Source organism: Dermacentor silvarum, chromosome 11 (genome assembly GCF_013339745.2).
Source record: "Dermacentor silvarum isolate Dsil-2018 chromosome 11, BIME_Dsil_1.4, whole genome shotgun sequence".
NCBI classification, from domain to species: Eukaryota; Metazoa; Arthropoda; class Arachnida; order Ixodida; family Ixodidae; genus Dermacentor; species Dermacentor silvarum.
Genome location: NC_051164.1, coordinates 38,692,763 through 38,712,885, shown reverse-complemented (window position 1 = coordinate 38,712,885; position 20,123 = coordinate 38,692,763). Strand labels below are relative to the sequence as shown.

At 47.4% G+C, this 20,123-nt stretch overlaps 1 protein-coding gene across 1 annotated transcript in view; it reads right to left on the bottom strand.

Moving 5' to 3' along the window:
- Positions 1-2,073: 2,073 nt before the first annotated feature.
- LOC125941288 (uncharacterized) overlaps positions 2,074-20,123 on the bottom strand; it is a 30,473-nt gene continuing 12,423 nt past the window's right edge. The window contains exons 6-11 of the mRNA XM_049658273.1: positions 19,161-19,215; positions 14,919-15,130; positions 11,063-11,504; positions 10,153-10,513; positions 7,719-7,948; positions 2,074-2,382 (exon numbers count right to left, since the gene is read on the bottom strand). Coding sequence (XP_049514230.1) covers positions 2,074-2,382; positions 7,719-7,948; positions 10,153-10,513; positions 11,063-11,504; positions 14,919-15,130; positions 19,161-19,215 — 1,609 coding nt within the window. The remainder of the gene's footprint in view (positions 2,383-7,718; positions 7,949-10,152; positions 10,514-11,062; positions 11,505-14,918; positions 15,131-19,160; positions 19,216-20,123) is intronic.

The window sequence follows — 20,123 nt, the reverse complement described above, 5'->3', positions numbered from 1 at the left end:
CACGTTTCACCAAGCGCTGCAAGCAGTGTGTACCTCTGAAACCTGGCAAGGCGGTTTGCTTTCAAGGTAATGTATCAACTAGCTCACCGATTGACGTTATTGGCAGAGACGTTCACAGCATCCTCTGGCATCCACGGAATGCCTTTGCTCAACAAATCAAGGAGCGGTTCAGAGCTCCCTGAGGCGGGTTCGTTCTGGCTTAGAAATCCCCGCGGGCGAACTGTGCTTGGGCAAGACTGTGAACGGCCAACGCGGGCGTTAGACGACTCTACGGGCACTGCGGTGGCAGGAAATTTATCTGCCCGAATCAGGCACGGCCGTAAAGAGGCTTCATGGACCTGCGTGTCCATGAGAGCGCTGGTGCGATGTATTCGTAATATATCGTGTCATTGACATCACGCACGCACATAGATAGCGAAAGAGAGATCGGATTGGTTACGCCATTCGTTCATACAATCTATTCTATTCGAGCAGGCGTAGGAACAATTTTGGCTCTTAAAATAAAACTGAGAAGGATGTCTTTAAGCACTCCCTACTCACACCCGTAGCCGCGATGACCAGTGTGTCATCACGTGCGAACATTATAAACATTGGGTGCTTAATTGTCCTGCATTCGCCCCGCGAGTTAACCCTGCTCAGAAACAAGCAAGCGAGGCTAACTCGATACACTTCCTTTTTTGTCCCGCAGCCATCTGTGTCAAACGCCACAGCAAACGAAAGTAATATTCTTTGTCTTCTCGTGAGCATTCGGTAACGTCTTGAAGTGCACCGCTCATAAGAAAGTCACTAAAAATAACGCACGGAGATTATCTTCATAAATATTTGTTGAAACAAAATCCTCCAGCTTTTACCATCGCTGGTACATGATAACTTAAAGCAAAGGGGAACACACATATGGCGTAACTAACAGCGAACAATGGCGTTGTAGAGCTAGCAGTGATATGAAGTATTGATCTGAGCCAAATTTTCTAAATTTTACACGTCGATAACATGTTTGCAGCGAATGCTTATCCGAAAAAGGAACACGCTGATAAGCTTGCTTTTGTCTGCTCTGGCCCAAGGCCCAGTAATTATAGCATATTCCTCTTCGCCACGCGTTATCACAGTCACCGCTTCGATTGAGGGCTACATAATACAGATAATCAAATTAAGGTACAGTTGAGAAGATAAAACTGTAGCGGAATATTGACCCAAACTTGCACTTGAGAACGCTGATAAGGGCATTTCAGTGCTGGAAACCCACTTCGACGTTCATGCCAGGACAAGACTAATCTTAATTAAAAAGAAAGTGCATCGAATATGCGATAAAGCTTGAGTAATAATGAATCGAGCATGCACCAAAATAACGCTTAACGTTTAACACTTAAAGCCCTAAAATCTTAAAAAGTTGAAACCGAGGACATGCGTGACCCTAAGCCAGCGTCAAAGACTAAGAAAAAGGTAGGATACTTAGGAATGGAGCACGATCTGTCAAGAGCACAGAAAATTATGCCATCAAGATAGAGGCTACTGACAGGTCATTTGCTTGCGCCGACACACACACACACACGCACACACACGCACACACGCATATGGCATGTTGAAAAACGTTGAAGGCATTTGAGCAAGACCGAATCTCAACTGAGAATAAAGTAATATAGCTGGAACGAAATGCAGAAACGACATGAATGCCGAAAATAGTAAATAAACGCGAGTTCGCTCAGTAACGTGGGTGCGTTCGGTTGAGATTGCTTTTCGCCTGTTAACGGCTGTTGCAGAGATAGTATGTGCGTCCACAGAATGAATAAAAAAAAACATAACATACTCTGCATGTGGAATGAATAAAGCTGCACCGCGGTCACAGAACGCTAAACATTGGACAAAAGCTTGGCAAGCTTAGTCCAAAGATTCGACGGCGGTAAGCGAGGCTTTAACGAGATCACCTTGAACCTGCCACACCCACAGTTAAGGAATCCTTAATTGAGCAAGCTTGTTTCAGAATGTTTACAGAGGAATGATCATCTGAACGGTAATTAGATGTAAACTTTATTCAACAACTCTGCCTTGTGAGTGTGATTCCACGGGGAACGACCTTCACTCTTCGCTGCCGGTGAAGGGTCGGTCGGCCTCTTCCGATAAGATAAGCCCGCAGTTGTCGACATGGGTGGGCAGTGGCGTGGACGGCGACGCCACCACGAGCGCCCCAATGCGCCCTCGTTCACCACTGGCGCGTGACTCGGCGCTCCTCCTTACGACGCCAAGCCGGGTCAAGCAATTCCACAGGCTCCACGAGGCGTTCAGAAAGGCGAAGCACTCGCCGTCGGCCGACTGCAGTCCGTAGCCGCTGAGGATGTTCCCCAGGCGGCGTGCCTGTTCCTGCGGCATCGGTTGCAGTAAGGCCTCCTGGCGGAGAGAGGTAAAACAAGGAAAACACAGATTAGTGGAGATTTAGCAGTAAATGCTAGAAGAACGGCGTCAGCTTCATGTCGCACCTCTTTGAGGTCCCGGATGCATGACTGAAACCACGTTCACCACACTGCGAAGTGTTTTCGGTAGCGCTTTCAATTCACGTCCTACCTCTGGGAGGAGCGAAGGGCAACTGACGGTGGTGCAGGGCAGGCCACCGCTAGTTGCACTATATCTATATAGGGTGTCCTAACTATCATGCCGCATGATTTAAAAAAAAGAGGAACGGCGTTACGCGAAGCAAAGCTAGTGCCTATTGTTTCCAGTACAGTGGATGGAGTAGCCACCAGTAATTTTTTCTTACTGAGATTTAATTAGGCAATTTTAAGTCGGCCGATAGCAGTCTGTAGCCTCTGAGGATGTTCCCCATGTGGTGTGCCTGCTCCTGCGGCATCGGTCGCAGTAAGGCCTCCTGGTTAAGAGAGGTAAAAAAAGGTAAACGCAAATCAGTGGACAGTTAGCGGTAAATGCCGCTAAATGCCGCTAACTGACTGCGTTAGCATTGTGTCGCATCACTTTGAGGTCCCGGATGGATGATTGAAACCACGTTAATGACATTGCAAAGTGTTGTTCGGGAGCGCATTCAATACACGTCCTTCTTCTCGGAGGAGCGAACGGCAACTGACCGTGGTCCGGCGCTGGCCGCCGCCAGTTGCACTATATATATATATATATATATATATATAATATATATATATATATATATATATATAGATTGTAGTGAAGACGAATGCCCGGCGCTGCAGACACACCGCCAGTAGTCCAGGAGGCGCGAGCTAGAGATTGCCTGATCTGCTCTGGTTGAGACACGCTGTCTGCTGCTCTCTTGGCCTGTATTCACATTAGATTCTGGTGCAGGAGCTGCGGTTTTCCCCCCAACCTGGAATTACGCACCCGATTTCTGCCATCCGTCATGCCTGACGACCCTAGCCCGACATCCCCACCGGTTCCTCCAGCCATCATATCGTCATCATCAGCGTCAGCGGCATCCTGACATCTTCAGCGGCACCGATGAGAAAGACGTTGAAGATTCGCTGGAATCGCACGAGCGCGCCAGCAACACCAACAAATGGGACGATCCCCTCAAGCTTGGCAACGCGATCTTCTATTTATAGGGTGTCGCCAAGCTGTGGTTCGAAAATCACAAAGCCGATCTACACACGTGGGCTAGCTTCAAAACCGGCATCGCAGATGTTTTCGGCCGCCCAGGCATGCGCAAACTTCGCGCTGAACAACGCCTTCGAAGCCGATCCTTGGAAACTGGTGAAACGTTTACCAGCTACATAGAGGACATCGTCGAACTATGCCGGCGTGTCCACCCGACGATGGCGGAGGCGGACAAGGATACGTCACATCATGAAGGGCATTTCCGACGATGCCTTTCATATGCTGCTGTCCGAAAACCCAGGCACTATTCTCAAGTCATTGAGCTTTGCCAATGTTTCGACGAGCTCTGCAGACAGCGTCTTCTCACGCGGCGCCCACCTGTGTTCGATGAAACCCTCGCGAGCATGACCGCGGCTCCTGAGATTGACTCTCTGCTTTGCCAGATAAAAGCGTTCGTCCGTGCTGAGCTCGCTCGTCAGCTTTCGCTGCTGTCTTCAGTCACACCAGCACCCTCGCCTTTGCCGGCCAACCTTCGCCAGGTCGATCCACGAGCAAGTGTGCGCCGCTCTCCCTTCTGCCCGCGAGGCTCCGTGAGTGCCGACTCCAGTTGCTTTACCCGAGGTGACTGCACCTCTCAGCTATGCCGAGGCTCTCGCGTGGCCACTATCTCAGACCTTTGCGCCAGTCCCGTCAGTCTTGCCAGTGCGTCCATGTATATATATATATATATATATATATATATATATATATATATATAGTGCAAAAGAACGGCACCAGGACTCGGCTGCTTGCGGGGGGAGCGAGGTGGAGGAAGAGGAGGTGGGCAGATGATACAGCAGCTGGCCCAGGAACGGGTGCTGTCTCTGTGTCTCATTCTTCCTTTATAGTGGCGCCGTCAACAGCACATTATCTGCACGTTATCTCATTAAAAGTTATTTGTGTATAATCGATTGAAGCACTCTGGGATATGGGTAACTTAGTAACATGGCACCGTGGTAATGCTTGCTGGCCATATCGTATTTTGCATGATCGTACTTTCTTGGGAACATGTTTCACGCGGCTATGCTTTCTGCACGAGTAGCCATAGGTTTCGCAAAAAGAACGTGCCATCTAGTCCTTGTTTGCAATTTCTGAAAGCTTTATAGTCACGAGTCTAGCTGTTCGCAATTTAGTCGACCCGTTTCAAGTCTCCAAAGTTTTCCAACTGGTTCCTTTACTCCCAGCATGCATCTTTCTTGCACGTAGTTCGGCGAATGCGACAGAGTCGAGCGCCCTCACGCAATTCGCTACTCTAAATAAATGCTCGTGCCCTAGCGGCGGCGCCGAGAATCAGCCGATCTAGGCAGGTTATCACATTACATCGTGCTCTGCAACGTTGCCTCGTAGTTCTCAAATCGTCGTCAAATCGTAGTTCTCAAGTCATGCTCACGAACAAGCCCGAAAAAAAGAATAGTGTTGATAGAATTTGGCTATGTAGCCATTATGCGTGTCATCGCGATGTAAAGACAGCACTTCATCACTGCATCGTTTTCGAAAGTAGCCGACGACGCACAAGTGCTTTCACTTTTGCGAGGCACGCTACGCACAAAAGCTTCCCGTTTACAGCAAAGTTGTTTATGGCTAGGATCCGGGATTTATGGCGTCCTTGCGGAAAAACTGTCCCCTAAAAAGTGAGGGTGAAAGAGTCAACAACAAAAGCAAACGCCTATCGCCGCTAGCGTCGGAGCTCAGTTTAACCCGTGTCTAAATAGATGTCTCTCTGTGAATGTATGACGTAGTGCGTGACGTAGTGTGCCCATGGTAAGGCGAAGAAGAGGAAAGGGTAGGCGCCCCTCGGCACAATCGCGCTCGTGCCACTGCTCATCATTCCAGTGCAGAATTTCACTTCTCTTCTGTTGTTGTAAAGGGGAGGCCGCGTTTACGGGCGTATGAGCCATTGCTTAGAGGGTATGTTCGTCTTACGTGATGGACAGATTTAAAAACAGAGGTGATGCGCGAATGTGCGTGCGTACTTATCGTCACGATGAGCACCGATCAGGACAATAAATATGTTCGTACCTTTGTTCGACATTACGTGTCACCTCCGTGTCGGCCGCTAAACAGCTTCGCTGGTCGTCCACCTTCACAGAGTGGAATAGCTCATGATGTTTTTTAACCTCCGGCTGGCTTGAAAAGCTCTATGCGGCTCGCTTGGCAGGTTGGACAATTGCATGGACAGCGGAACGATGTCCTCGGTTTTGTTGATGAAATGCTTGAGAGCGATCAATCGGCAGCAAGGTCCCTAAAACATTTTGATGCTATGCCGCAAACGGGAAACGTGAGACCAGCACCACGCCAAAGAATCACCGTGAAACTAGATGTCGGAGCCATCTTTGTATAGTTGGACCGTGTTGCCAGCACAAGTAACGAATTGTGGAGTGGCCAACAGCTTCTGATAGTTGAATACATTCAATGTACACTTCTTTTGAAGCAACTTATTGAGCATTACTGTGACTAGAACATTCACGCATATAGAGCATAGTTTATTGTTATCGGATTTGACTGCACTACATTCTTGGTAACCACATGTACATTGAAACCGCGCCCTCTGTTCGGCAATTCGTCAGAAAGATAGCTGCATGGGCTGCTGGCAAAACTTAGAATTTTGTTTGAAATGCTATACATTTTCGTTGTACTTCTTATATGTAGCGTAGAAGAGTCTTTAAAACACCTTCCATGGGACTGTCCATAATGCGATCATCGGAGGGTTGCCCTTGGGAGTTCAGGGAAGTAAAGGGCATGCCTTTCACTGAAGAAGAATTCTTGGGAGATTTCCTCCCAAGCACGCTTTCGAGATATGTGGCGTGAAACTCGCGGTAAAAATGCGCTGTTTTCCCACTCACTTTATAAAGAAAATGCTAGTTAATGTATTGAAGCATGAAAGTAACTACGACACGTATTCATTTTGTCATAAACCTTGAAAATTATTATCTCGTCACTAGCTTAGTCCTGAGTAATTTACTGAGTAGCGTTATTTAGTGCTATTATGTAAATGTTCTATTAAGCATTCTGATTTCTCGTACAAGCAACTTCTGCCTCATCGAATAATTCAGATCAAGTGTTGGAATTCTGCCGTGTTGCCACAAGCAATTTTAAAAATTTGGTCGTGGTAAAAACAAAAATTGTGGGCATGCTAGACTGCTTCATTATCGCATGGGTGTTGGACAATCTGTACTGCGAAGAGCATTCAGGCAGACCAAGGGGCGCAAGCGTAGTACTTGAGCTGCGTAAAGGTCGCGCAATTGTCCTCGCCGTGTCAACATGCGACCACGCGCGTCTTGCAGAATTTAGCTATACCCTTTCGGAATCACCACGAAGTAGGTTTTCAGGCCAGGGATAATGTGGAACAAGTGCCTTCACGTGCTAGAAAACTCACATTGCTTGTCTTTGTTGTGACCACGCTGCATTTCGAACCTTATAATCTGAGGGTAAACAAATGTCAGTTGTAATCGGCCGTTGTTAAGCAAGTATATTAGGGAAGTAAACGGCCACTAAACAGTGCTGCAAAATTCACTGTTCCGTCCACTGTTCTTAGGGACACTACCGACAAACGTGAAACGTTTCGGTAAGGCGTTTAGGTTTGCAGTAATACCTAGCGGAAATTCACCGTCTTTTTCGTCTCACTTTAGCGATACGCTTGAAAAAAATGTGGCAACACTGTTTGTACAGACTGATATGATGGTCAAGTATTGTTATTACGTGCGCGTTTTACTCATGTAACACATTCCATAGATGGCAGTGTACGGTAGCGGTATACCGCCAAAGCTTTTGACAAAACTTTTTAGCGTGTCGGGTACTCCGGTAAACGCAACTGCATTTGCGTAATACCAGGTTGCCGGATGCTGCTATTGACATCTTGCGATGCTTTGTCCAATCGCATCGTGTTCCCAGAGACATTTAAAATAGCCACGTGTTCACGATTACGCTACTGCCGAAAATTTACACCGGCAGCGAAGTGGAATACTCTTGCTGACTGCCGTAATAGGTCTGTGTTTGTCTATTAGAACTTTGCGTCATCAGATGGCAGCACCAGCCACGTCGCTCACGCTTACTCCTCTGGTATCGAGGTAATCTGGAAAGGTCATTTTATTTACGGGAATACCGGACGCGTTGAAACTCTCCATTACCTCAGGCGTCTGTGATGGTCCGGGAATCGACGGTGACTGCTCGGATGGGGTCTGCACTCGGGTTGAAGCCGCGGTGGCAAGCGGTGTCTGCCTCGGAGATGTCATAGTCACGTACGACGGTGCCAGCGGTTCGTCGTGGCCGAACCCCACCGATCCGTGGACGTCATTGACGTACGCCCAGTACATGTCCTCTAGTTCCGCTCTGACGTTATCGGAGAGGTCGTTAGGGCCTGCGAAAAGGGCGACACCAAATGACAAGATGGTTTTGCTGACCGCGCTTTTGCGTCGTGCACGCTGGCGATTTGGATATGCTCTGCGCTCTTCTGGCGAAGGAAGAGAGTTGAGCGGTCGTTACTTTAAAGAGACAATAAAGTGGGCAATAAATGTTGTGTTAGTAAACTGCACATGTGCGACAGAAACACGACCACATTTATCACGAGAAAATGAATGGTAAGCAAAAAAAAAAAAAAAAAAGAAAATGCGTATCCCACGCTCTGTTCAAGTCTATGTTAGGCGAAGCATTTTGCAGGCAGCCAGCTAACACAGCGTCGTTCACTATATTGCAAAGCGTTACCAAATGAACCCACGTGTTCGTGTAAAGTGAAGAATTGTGCATGATACGACAGATGCAACGTGACGAGTATACCATGTGTCCGAATTGTAATGCGATAAGATTTTAAAATATGAAAATGCCACGTAGGTGGACAGAACCAAGGAAATGTTGTTTGTTATCGCTTTGAAATATTCAAATAACTTTTTGCAGCTCGCCTAATTGCATAAGTAGTCTAAAAAATTTACTTTTCAAACTTTTCAAAAAGTGTTTTTCTGAGCGTGAAAGAAGCCCGCGAATACACACAACATTGCCGGGCGACTGGGCCTCCGAGGCACTTTGCGTGTATTCGTGGTCTTATTTCACACTCGGAAAAAGGACACTTTTATGTAGCACGTATTGAGCAACAGAAACCTACATGGGAAGTTTTTCATGTTGCTCTACAATTTTGTCATTGACAGTTTTCGTCAAATTATATTTCAGAAGTTGAATATTTAATTATTACTAATTATGTAATTAGGCGGAATGCAAAAATAATCTGAGTATCTCCAAGCGAAATCAAACAGCTTCACCTCGGTGCTGTCTAGCTGCGTGTCATTTGCATATTTGTACCTTGGTGCATGATAGTTGGGACACCCTGTATATCGTCTACGGTAGACTGACGGTCACAGCAGGACGACTCATTTATCGTATACTCCGGCGGAAGAAACATTAGAGCCTGTTTCGTCAAGCCTTGACTGATCACAGAGGCGAAAAACTGTCACACAGCGTCTCGTAGCACCACCTGCAATGTGCGGAGGATTGGGATGATGGTCCGCTATTGGCTGTTATACCAGTGGTTGTTGTGGTCTGACGTGGCGCATGTAAATGACAGTGATAACGTAGACAAGGTTGACAATTATCTGGCATTAGGTTCCCGCCTGTGCGGCGTAATTAAAACTGGCACGTGGCGCTGGTGCTCCCGTCTTTAAAGAAAACTGTCGTCTGCGAAGTGACGTTTGCGCCAACTGTCTCAAAGACCTAGTTAGCGTTGGCAAGGACAAACTGCGTATGTTGCCTATTGTGTAGATCATCTCGGGGTATTGCGATGGGGGTCAATGATTCGAGGCTCACCCATTCGTCAACGAACGTTTCGTTTCTTTTAATGAGGCGTCGAGACAATGAGGCGAGACAGGATCCTATGTAAATGCATTACCGTAAAGTGCCTGGCACGAGAAAAAAAAATGCATCGCTTTGAAGAGACGCAGTAACCAAACAGTGGTGATGACGCTGCCCTGAACTTCCCGCACCAACTCACCGTGACATTACGGATATACCCAACGAATGCGCTGGTAAGGTAATTCGGAAAGGAAAGGAGCACCTCATTTTATAATAACCGATGAACTCGAACCAGCAGGTTTCGAAAGCTTCACCGAAATGGCTTGTCCGACAATCAAATGCTTTGAATTTCGCGACGTCCCCTTGACGTACTGGCTTAACATGGCGAGGCCTTTAAACTTCGTCTTTCTGAGTTAAACCGACTTTGCGACTGAACGAATCGATCGTTTTCAACGGAATATTGCTCTGTTCTGTTTGTGCACCGATACCTATTGACTTTTGCGTTTACAAGAACGGGCTTTCTTTGAAATTTACGCCCAATTAAGGCAGGCGGCGAGTGGTAAATGAATACACAAGAACCTCTGAACCGACAAACGTGTTACACGCAAAATTTACCACTATCGCCGGATGAGGTTTTTGGCAAATATGGAACTGTAAGCACGGAGATCAAACAAATGTCATGTAATCACCGTTATTAGCGCTGTAGCTTAACAATTGTATCGTCGCTGTTGGCCTCTAATAACTTTAGTAAGAAACTGCAAGCGAGGATTCTCATCGGCAACTTACCTCCGGCATCCAGTGATATAAGCCAGTCCAGCAGCTCCTCCTCCTCCTGTTGTTGTTGTTGTTGCTGCTGCTGTTGCTGTTGCGGCTCCTGCTGCTGTTCCTGGAACTGTTCAAGTGGTGCTTGCAGCATGTGCAGCAGCTGCTGCTGCTGCTGTTCTGGCGGCTCTTGCAATGAGTGTTGCACCTCCTGCTGCTGCTGCTGCTGCTCTTCTTGCTGTAGTTGGACGAACGACTCGCCCGACAGGGACTGCGCCGGCTTCTGGATGCTATCCACGACGGCCTCCACCAGCGCTGTCGGCTGCGACGCCATCATCGCAGTCAGGGAAGTGGTCGTTGTGGTTGAGCAAGGTGGTGCCGACGGCTGCGCATATTACGGCGGTTGCTGTTTCAATCACACAAAGACCTTGCAGTGTCCGCCACGGCTCGAGCTCACATTGAGCCAAGAAAGAAGCAAGCATTCGGGCCGATGGCACGTGCAGAGTGGTCAGTCCTGCAGCCTACGTACCGGTTGCTCTTTTCTTTCAGCTCTACGTGCCGTGGCCTAGCATATCCTGTTGCCACGGGAGTGACATCTTCCATTACGACAATTATGACGCACTGGTCATAACCCTTCTGGTAGCCGCAACTACGACCGCCCACAAGTACATCTTCGAAGTCGTTTCCCTGCCGAGAATCAACTAAGGACTGGAATTTTCTCTTCCACATCTAGTCGCGACCATCGCCTGCTCGTCACAATTTGTCCGTGATTCAATGTTTTTTTTTTCTCCACCTGAAAACTGTTGTGATACCTTTATGCCTATGTTGTATGCCAACCTCTATCATCGTCTACAATCATGCAGGTTTTAAGCCCACAGTGCTGCGGCATTGGTGGTGGTGTCGCCCACCGTGACGCACCACCGAAAGCACGTACCGGTTCGAAGTACATGCCGTCCCTCACGCTAGGTGGCGCAGCACAGGCGCTGTCACTTGGCTGCTGCAAGGCGTGCTTCTCCGTTTTCCCCGGCGCCGGCCAGCCGACCGGATTCATGCTCTCGGACGGAGGGCTGCCCACGGAGGCCAGGTCGTCCTCCGACTGCGCAGCCGACGTCACCGGCGCGAGCTCGCTGCACTGGACGGTGGACAGTTTGCGCTTGTCGCCCGGTGACTGGGGTTCCGGTGGCGCGAAAAGTGTGTGCTCCAGTTCGAGGCGGAATGCCGACGGCATCAGCGCTGTGTTCGTCTTGCTCGGTGACTCGGTGTTTCGGTGTAGGCCCGAGCACAGCGTGGACGCCTCACCGTCCCGCTGCTCACCTTCGTCGTCGGTCGGCAGAAACAGACGCGGCAGTCGTTGGGGCATCTGCCATTCGAGTGGCCTGCGGTCAGACCCGACGAAACAGTAGAGAGTTTCCCACTAAATTTTCTACCCTCCGAAGACCGAACACAATGACATTTAGAAAGCACCTTTGAAAGTAAGTTTAACTTCAGAATCCTGAATGTGTGCTTGCGTGATCAGATTTCTCGGGCACATGTTCACATCAGCGCCTTGGTATCTGTGGACTAAGAGTCCATTCGTCTAGTTCGATCAAGTAAAAGCGTCCTTTGCTTGTACGAAAGAAGAAGGGGAACTGAGGGGCTCAATTTTATTAATCATAACGCCTTAACTCGAGCGCTAATCAACCGAGCGGGGCACAACCAATCGTCTCATCAATCCCCACCCTTTACCTTCGTGCCCCTGCCATCAAATTACTGTGACCGACTCCAGATCCAGCGACTGAACCACAGGATTTATCCTCCCCCTCACAAAAAGCTCAGCACTGCAGACGCAATAGCCCTCAGACTTATGCAAACAAACACATTCCCAAACCTACACTGATACAGCAAAATATACCCACAAACATATCGCAGCATCTGCCCCTGGTGCGGCGACACACATCCTACACTCCTTTACATCTCGTGGGGGTGCGGGGGCAAACCTGAACATTTAAAGACGTCTAGCACGTCATTTGAGCGGTGGGAGGTACAGCTGACCGGCGATACCCTGGCAGGACAAGAAGCTCTCGTGCAGCGAATACGTCGAGCAGCCATGGCCAGTGGAGTCCTGGAATGAGGACACCACCCACTCGTCCTCAAGATCAACGACCTCGATGGTCTAAATAAAGGTTTTCTCTCTCTTTCTCTCTCTTAATCGTAACCACATAAAACCAACAGATAATGAAGCCAAGGAAAGCATCGGGAAATTAGGTGTGGTTGAAATTGGAATGTAGAAAGTAATGAAGAAAATGGAAATGAACGTGGACGAAAAGATAACTTGTCGCCGGTGGGAGCCGAACCCGCAACCTCCGCCTTACGCGTGCAGTGCACTACCAATTGTGTGTTGCGGGTTCGGCTCCCGCCGGCGACAAGTTATATCTTCGTCAACTTTCATTTCCATTTTTTTCATTACTTTGGATATTCCAATTTCAACCACACTTAATTTCCTCGATGCTTTCCTTGGCTTCATTGTTTGTTGGCTTTATATGTCCTTATTTTGTTCTAACATATGTACTACTAACATATTTGTACATGTAACATGTTTGTAGAATATATTTACACTAACATGTTCAGCAGCACGTGACGGTTGCTAGCCTTTATTTCTTTTTATTGTCGATTGCCACTTCATCTGGTGGCATTTTGTTTTAAACGTGCAGCGAGACTGTTGGTAAATCTTTGAAAAGAAAAAGTCAATGTCGTTTTTATCTCCGCATAGTGGGGACACGAGGGAGAAACAGGCAGATAAAAAGGACCACATGGTATTTGTGCCAATGGAAGGCAAGCACAAAAGCGAATGCGTAAAAAGACTACGACGCGCTATCATGCACAACGATCTCAGCTAAGTGTTTTTACTAAGTAAACTTAACCCTAGACTTCGGTACGTGTAGGGCTATTCAGTTCTATTAAAGCTTTGGTCTTCCATGGCAAGACAACGGTCCATAGCGTAAACGTTCACTCACCCGACGCGCATCGTAATACTTCATCGAGGATGGATGCTCGGCCTGCGGCCAACGTGTCGACTGGAGATGTCTAGCTCGTCGAGGCCCGAACGAGCAGGCATCATCCTGTCGAAGCGCTGACTCCGCCGGCTGAGGACTGCCCTCGTATTCAACTGCGTTTTCGCGAGCTCCCATCACCCTCGCAGCAAACCTCTCGTAGCACGCATTGTCGCAGCCCAGGCCGCCATCCCAACCCCCGGTATTATCTTCTGATCACGTATAACTGGTTGCATATTTCGCTTGCAGGAATTCGACTCAGCCACGCAGGGACCGGACACAGTCACGTGCGATGCGAGTAGGCTCGCTCTCAGTGTTACGTCAGGCGTCATTCGGGGGCCATCTTCTTTTGTAGCGATAGCTATGTTACGCCAGGTTTTCGCCTCTTCGCCGTCGCCACACTTTGAGCCGTGGCCGCCCTGTGACGTCACACCACGGGCCTCGATTCTCCGGCGACTCGGCTCGTCGCGGTCGCGCCGTCTGTATTACGTCACACTCTGCGCTCCGCAGCTGTGATAACTGGGAGTATAAAAGGGGCGAGCTCGCGTCGCCGCAGCCATAGTTGAGGCCGCAGTATGGATGGTGAGAAGTTGGCCAGCCTGATGGAGGCCAGGGATCGCCGTAGAAATGAAGTGAAGAGGAGACAGCGCGCTGAAGAGACTCAAGAGGAGCGTGCCGAACGGTTGGCCAAACGCCGTGAAAGCAATGCCGCTAGACGGGCTCGCTTAGTCTCTCCCCTCAGGCCAGTGCCGAAACCGCCTTGGACGTGGTGGCCAATGGATTGCCCAGCCGCACAGAACGAGGATTAACTATGACGGGCGATTTGAACAAGGACCCGAAACGAGACCCTACGTTCATTCAAGGCCTGGAAGAACGATATCAACTTGAGGTGAATCAGTTGCAGCCCTGTACCACCACGCTGTGCGGAAGTAGTTTCGACTTGCTTCTTCAGCGGAACTTTGATGAGCCTCACTACGCCATTGACGATGTTGCCACAAAAGCGCATTACCTTACGGATCATAGAAGCGTATTCATTGATGTGAAAAATTGTTTTACCCGTTAGTTGAACACAACGTCTCTCCTTTCGTAGTCTAGTGGGAAACCGCTAAGTTTAATAACAACATGTCTAACTACAAGCGAAGCCTAAGCGCAGCTATCGCTACTCGACTAGGTTTAACCAGAGCTAAACCACGGCCAATTTTTTCATCTTCGTTCTGCTGGGGTTTTACGTGCCAAAACCAGTTCTTATTATGAAGCACGCGGTAGTGCAGGGCCCGGATTATTTTTAACCATTGGGGTACTTTAACGTGCACTACAACGCAAGCACACGGGCGTTTTGCTTTTCGAGAGATAGACTATGACACCATAATATCTGTGGCTGTTATTTGGTGACGTTAACTTGTTACTTGACCTCACCGTTGCCCTCCATGTTCGTCTACCTGCATATCTGTCTCAACCGATGCATACACTGTTAACAGAACTACGCATCATGTCAGAGCGAGAAAACAGCAGCAAGAAGTAAGATATTTTTTTTCTCGCCATCCGCCTCTAATCTTTCTGTGTGTCACACCGGTCGAACCGAAGGACCAAGAAAGAATTAGTTGCGGACAGCGGAGAAGTCCTCCACCGGTCGGCAGTCGTTGCTGACTGCCTGAATAAACCACACGTGGATTTCGCTTTAATAAACAAAATTGCCGACATAGGGTGCAGACGGCGACTGGTTACGTATACCCGCAAACACGCACACACATTCACACCTACCTGTTGCTGTAGTTGAGACCCCAGTAGAAACTCCTGGGCCGAACCGTGTCGTACCATCCGGACGTGGGGCGGAACTTCATGAACCATTTTTGGAACAGAGCATGACGCACCGAGCTCTGCGAGGGGTATCGAGGTGCCGGTGAGCGAGAGAGACATAATCTCACACCCTTGCATTCACACCTCGCTACCGTCCCCGGGGCGATTTGCTCGCGCTGGGAGAGAGGTCAGACGCATTGCTACAGACCTCGCGTCACTCGGCGTCAGCTCCCTGCGCCTCTCTCGGCGAGGAGATCGAACGACATCATTGGCAAGAGCGTACTCGTGATTATGGGTTCGTTAGAATTTGCACCGTCTGCGTTGCTGCCTAACCTCGTGAAATATAGCCCACACTTGGCATACGCGCCTGAAGTACGCAGAAACGGGACTAATATATATATATATATATATATATATATATATATATATATATAGATATATAGATTAGTACGCTGTACTTAGAATTTAGACCATTGATAGGTGATATTGTCCGGATCACATATTGTGTGTAATTGGCTCACGCAGCCTGGACGCTGACAGTGAACGATGATAGATGAGAAATGACAGAAAATGAGACACATGAAGGGAACGCGAAGTTTAACGTTCCACCCAAATTGGATTCGCAAAACAGTACCCAAACTCCTTACATCATTCTTGACCATTTTTTTACACCTCTAACATATAGCCTTTATGTCAACAATCTCCATCCTGGTAAATTTATTAATAAAATTTGCACCACCAGTCAAGACGTCAGTTATCACAAAGTCACAAGCCTTCTTTCGGCATTTACTTATATTTCCAATTGCTCGCCAGCTTATTTGTACACATCAGTGCTCGTTGGCTTATCTGGCTCTAGGCCGTTCGTATTAACGTACCGACTCGTTTACAGCAGCGCACATCGCGGAAGTGGCGGGCTGCAGAAAATCGAAGGTGCCGATCAAGTGACGCCTTTCGCAAAAAAAAAAGAAAAAAAAAACGTGTGCAGCCTTCAGTGTGGCCGCGCATGCACCAGGAAGTGCTATGCGCCTGTGCAAACTTGTGTTATCGGCGACTAACGCAGCTTTCAATGCATGGCGTATAGCACCGTGCAACTCTTCTTACAATCTTTCAGAAGTTACTCCTATCTGCTGTAACTCAAGTCCCTGTATACGCCTAAACAGAAACCAAGCATATCCAGGGACTTTAGTTGTAACCGCTTAGCGAGCAATAAGTGGCAGTGAATAGTAGTCATGGACAAAAGCAGCCAGCAGCTAGTAGCATGCAACGCTGTAGGCCCTGGGTTATTACACGATGCGCTATCAGCACTACACGGCCATATGTAGTGATAATAGCGCGCTCTCGTTTGAACAAAGCAGAACACAAGTATTGCCTTTAATTCTTAATTGCTTTGATTCTTTACGCACTTTGGAGCTTATGTTGACCCTAAAGCTGGATCCGCACGGTCAGACTGATCGCCCATTCAGTCCGCAGACAACCGTCACGTGACTGAGCTGCAACGAATCGCGCCGCTAGCAGCTCGTCTGCGTCGTTTTTGTGTGCGACGTGATTCTGTGTCGCTGAGGTACGTCATGCTCATCCGCTGGCTGAATCGGCAATCCATCCGGCCGTGTGAATCCCAATTAAACAACAATCGCCCTTAGTCTCGCGTGCGTTTCCTGTATTGAACACTATGTGCTCGCTACTTTCCGGTCAATACATTCAATGTCATACTTATGCACTCATGCCACCCGTGACCTGAAAGTACCGGGCGGGCCGCGTTAAAGAAAGAAAAGGCACGAAACATCAATGACGATTGTTGTATGACGATTCTCACTGACTTGAAAACATATGTTGGTAGTATGCCAAGTATGACTGCTGGTATCTCTACTAAATGAAATGCATTTTCAGAATCTATGAAGACCATATAGAGAGGCTAATTGTACTCCGCAGATTTCTCGATTACCTGATTTCATGATGACATGGACATGATCCATCGTATAATATCGCTTCCAGAAGCCAGCCTGTTCTGTTGGTTGACATACGTGTGCCCTTATTCTATTGGAAATTATCTTGGTGAATACTTTATACAATACTGAAATTATGCAGTCATAGAAGCATTGCGTAATCAAGGAGTACAGGAGGCATACGTGAATATCTTCGCAAATATCTACAAAGATTCCTAAGCTACCTTGGTTCTCCACAAGAAAATAGAAAGTTACCTATAAAGAAAGGGGTGAGGCAAGGAGACAGTCTCTCCAATGCTATTCACTGCTTGCTTAGAAGAGGTATTCAAGCTCTTGGACTGGGAAGGCTTAGGAGTTTGGATCAACGGCGAATATCTCGGTAGCCTTCGCTTTGCAGATGACCTTGTCCTATTCAGCAACAATGGGGACGAAGTACAACAAATGATTGAGGACCTCAATCGAGAAAGTGCAATAGTGGGGTTGAAGATTAACATGCAGAAAAGAAAGATCATGATCAATTGCCTGGCAAGGGAACAAGAAATCAGGATCGTCAGTCAGCCCATAGAGTCTGTAAATGAATAAGTTTATCTGGGTCAATTATTCACAGGGGACCCTTATCATGAAAAACAAATTTACAGAAGTATAAAATTGACTTGGAGTGCATACGGTAGGCATTGCCAAATCTTGACTGGGAGCTTACCACTGTAGTTGATAAGAAAAGTGCACAATCATTGCATGGTGCTACCATAAGGGGCAGCAACTCGGAGGTTAACAAGGAAGCTCGAGAACCCAGTTAAGGAATGCACAAAAACCGATGCAACAAAAAAGGTTAGGTCCAACGTTAAGAGACAGGAGGGAGCGGTATGGATCAGAGAACAAAAGTGATATCTGATATTTTAGTTAACAGTAAGAGGAAAAGATGGAGCTGGGCAGGCCATGAAATGCGTAGGATGAATAACCGGTGGGCCATTAGAGTTACAGAATGAATATCAAGAGAAGGGAAGCGCGGTCGAGGATGGCAGAAAACTAGGTGGGGTGATGAAGTTAGGAAATTCGCAGGCTCAAGTTGGAATCAGCTAGCGCAAGACAGGGGTAATTGGAGATCGCAGGGAGAGGCCTTCGTTCTACGGTTGACATTATTATAGACTGATGGTGATCATGACGATGATGCCAAATATGCTTGCCTTTATGCTTGTTAAACCTACACAGCTGAGTGCGCTTCTTAGGAAGTTCACCATGTACACGTTTTTACCGACTTAGAAGCTTCCTTCACTATATATAACTTTGTATAAGACCTCACTGTTCTTTCAACACATTTGACGGCTTTGGGTGTCGCTCATCTCAAGTAATGATGACGAGATCATGATGACGAGATAGCGCTTCCGCAAGCACGCGGATGTCAAGGAAGGCAGCACATTACTCGCAGAAATCAAAAGTGTAGATGATTAACCATGCAGACATACAACAGTAATCAAGTCACCAACTCAGAGCTGATCATTTCTGAAAGGTCACTTATACGAATACATGTGCATGTATACCAGAGCGAAATACTTTTCAAGAGATCACGTATGCTTAGCATTTTGTTTTCTCTTGCTTTTTCTAGTCTTTGATCACTGGTCTTTCTTGTATTTAGAGAAAGGGCAAGCGATTCATAAAGAGGCAGGTTGACGATTTTGCGCGAGTTAAATTACTCCAGTCGGCTGTTCCACAGAATGGGAAAGAAAAACAAAAATACATTAAAGGCAGTTACGGATTGCTTGCAATTAAGAATGTAAAAAGACACTGGGGGCTCGAATGTATCCAAGTATGTGCGCGATTGATTCTATTCCCAGCTGCAGCTATGAGGTCCATGCATCTAAAGTGTCCGGATATAGGAGAAGCCGATGTTTCGAAAACGCCCTTAAGTGTGCGCACACCTACTGCAAACACAGATGGGGGCAAGTGGCTGCCAACAACAGTGACTACAATGAGGTCCATTGCTGGTTATTTCGCCAAGCACGATATGCACAATTGGAATGCAAATATGCGTTATCGGTTTCCGCACACTGCCGCGACTCGAGACCCATGCGGTGTATGAAATGAAGGCAAGAGATACTGGAATACCACGAAACTGTTTTGGATGACATCGATGGCGTTAAGCTTTATCCATTATACATTAGGTCCAACGCAGGCGTTAGGCTTATGAAGAACCCTAAAAGAGCTGTGATGCTTTCAAGTTGCGGAGGATTGCTTTACTGGAAACTATAGCAACCGAGTCGCTTACCTTCCAGCTGCTGATGACCTTCTTGTCCTGCAGCCTGTAGTAAGGGTATCTGTTCCTGCAAAGTGAGGCGTGTCACGTGATGCAAAAACAAGAGAATCTAGAATAGGCTCGGCTTGCTTGTTTGCTGCACAAATCATGATGCTTACCAACTTCGTGGGATTGGCCAAGAAGTGGGGCTTACATGGGAGGTAATTGTGTTAAAGATAAAAAGACGCGAAATTTGGAAATAGTGCAAACAATAAGTGACTAGTTACAGCAAGAGCGATGGTAGAGCATAAAACGTATTGCTTATAAAAAACCGAACCGCTAATTTATCACAACTAATTTGGAATTCAATGAGCGATTTCGACAAGGATGTGATTATTATTTCAGGAAATTAACATGGTTTGCTAGTCAGATAATCAGGATGAGAAATTGTGACCTTTAGTTAGGGATTCTGTTATTCGTACTTGGTCAGTCGGTGGTTACAGAAAATGCGCTCGGGCCAAGTGTCCCTGCTGATGATATTTGTCGGCACGGCATGCCATTAATCGCAGAGCACTGCTTGCTCGTACGTCAATACATTCGGTTTAGTACACTGTACACACATAAGGTCGACCGGATAAGCTTCCTTTCTACCAGCACACACACACAAAACAAAGTGTACCCCGTACAAAAAAGGATGGTTTGCTGGGCCAGTCCTTGTTCTATTCTATAGGCAAGCAATGCAAACAGGATACTAATTTATCAAGGAAAGCAGACACAGCTCTACCGAAGACAGACAGGCACTGGGTCCATTTTCTTTTCGGTCGAGGTATTTCTTCGCGCTGCTTTACTCAAGCACAACTCCCATGATATAGTATCTAAGCCCTCTTTTCTCGGTAAACTCTATTTCTAAATGCATACAATCAAAAGATCTTTAGTTTTTCGTTTTTGTCTTTTTCGTTTGCAAATCAGATGACAGAGAAATAGAGCGAGAATGGG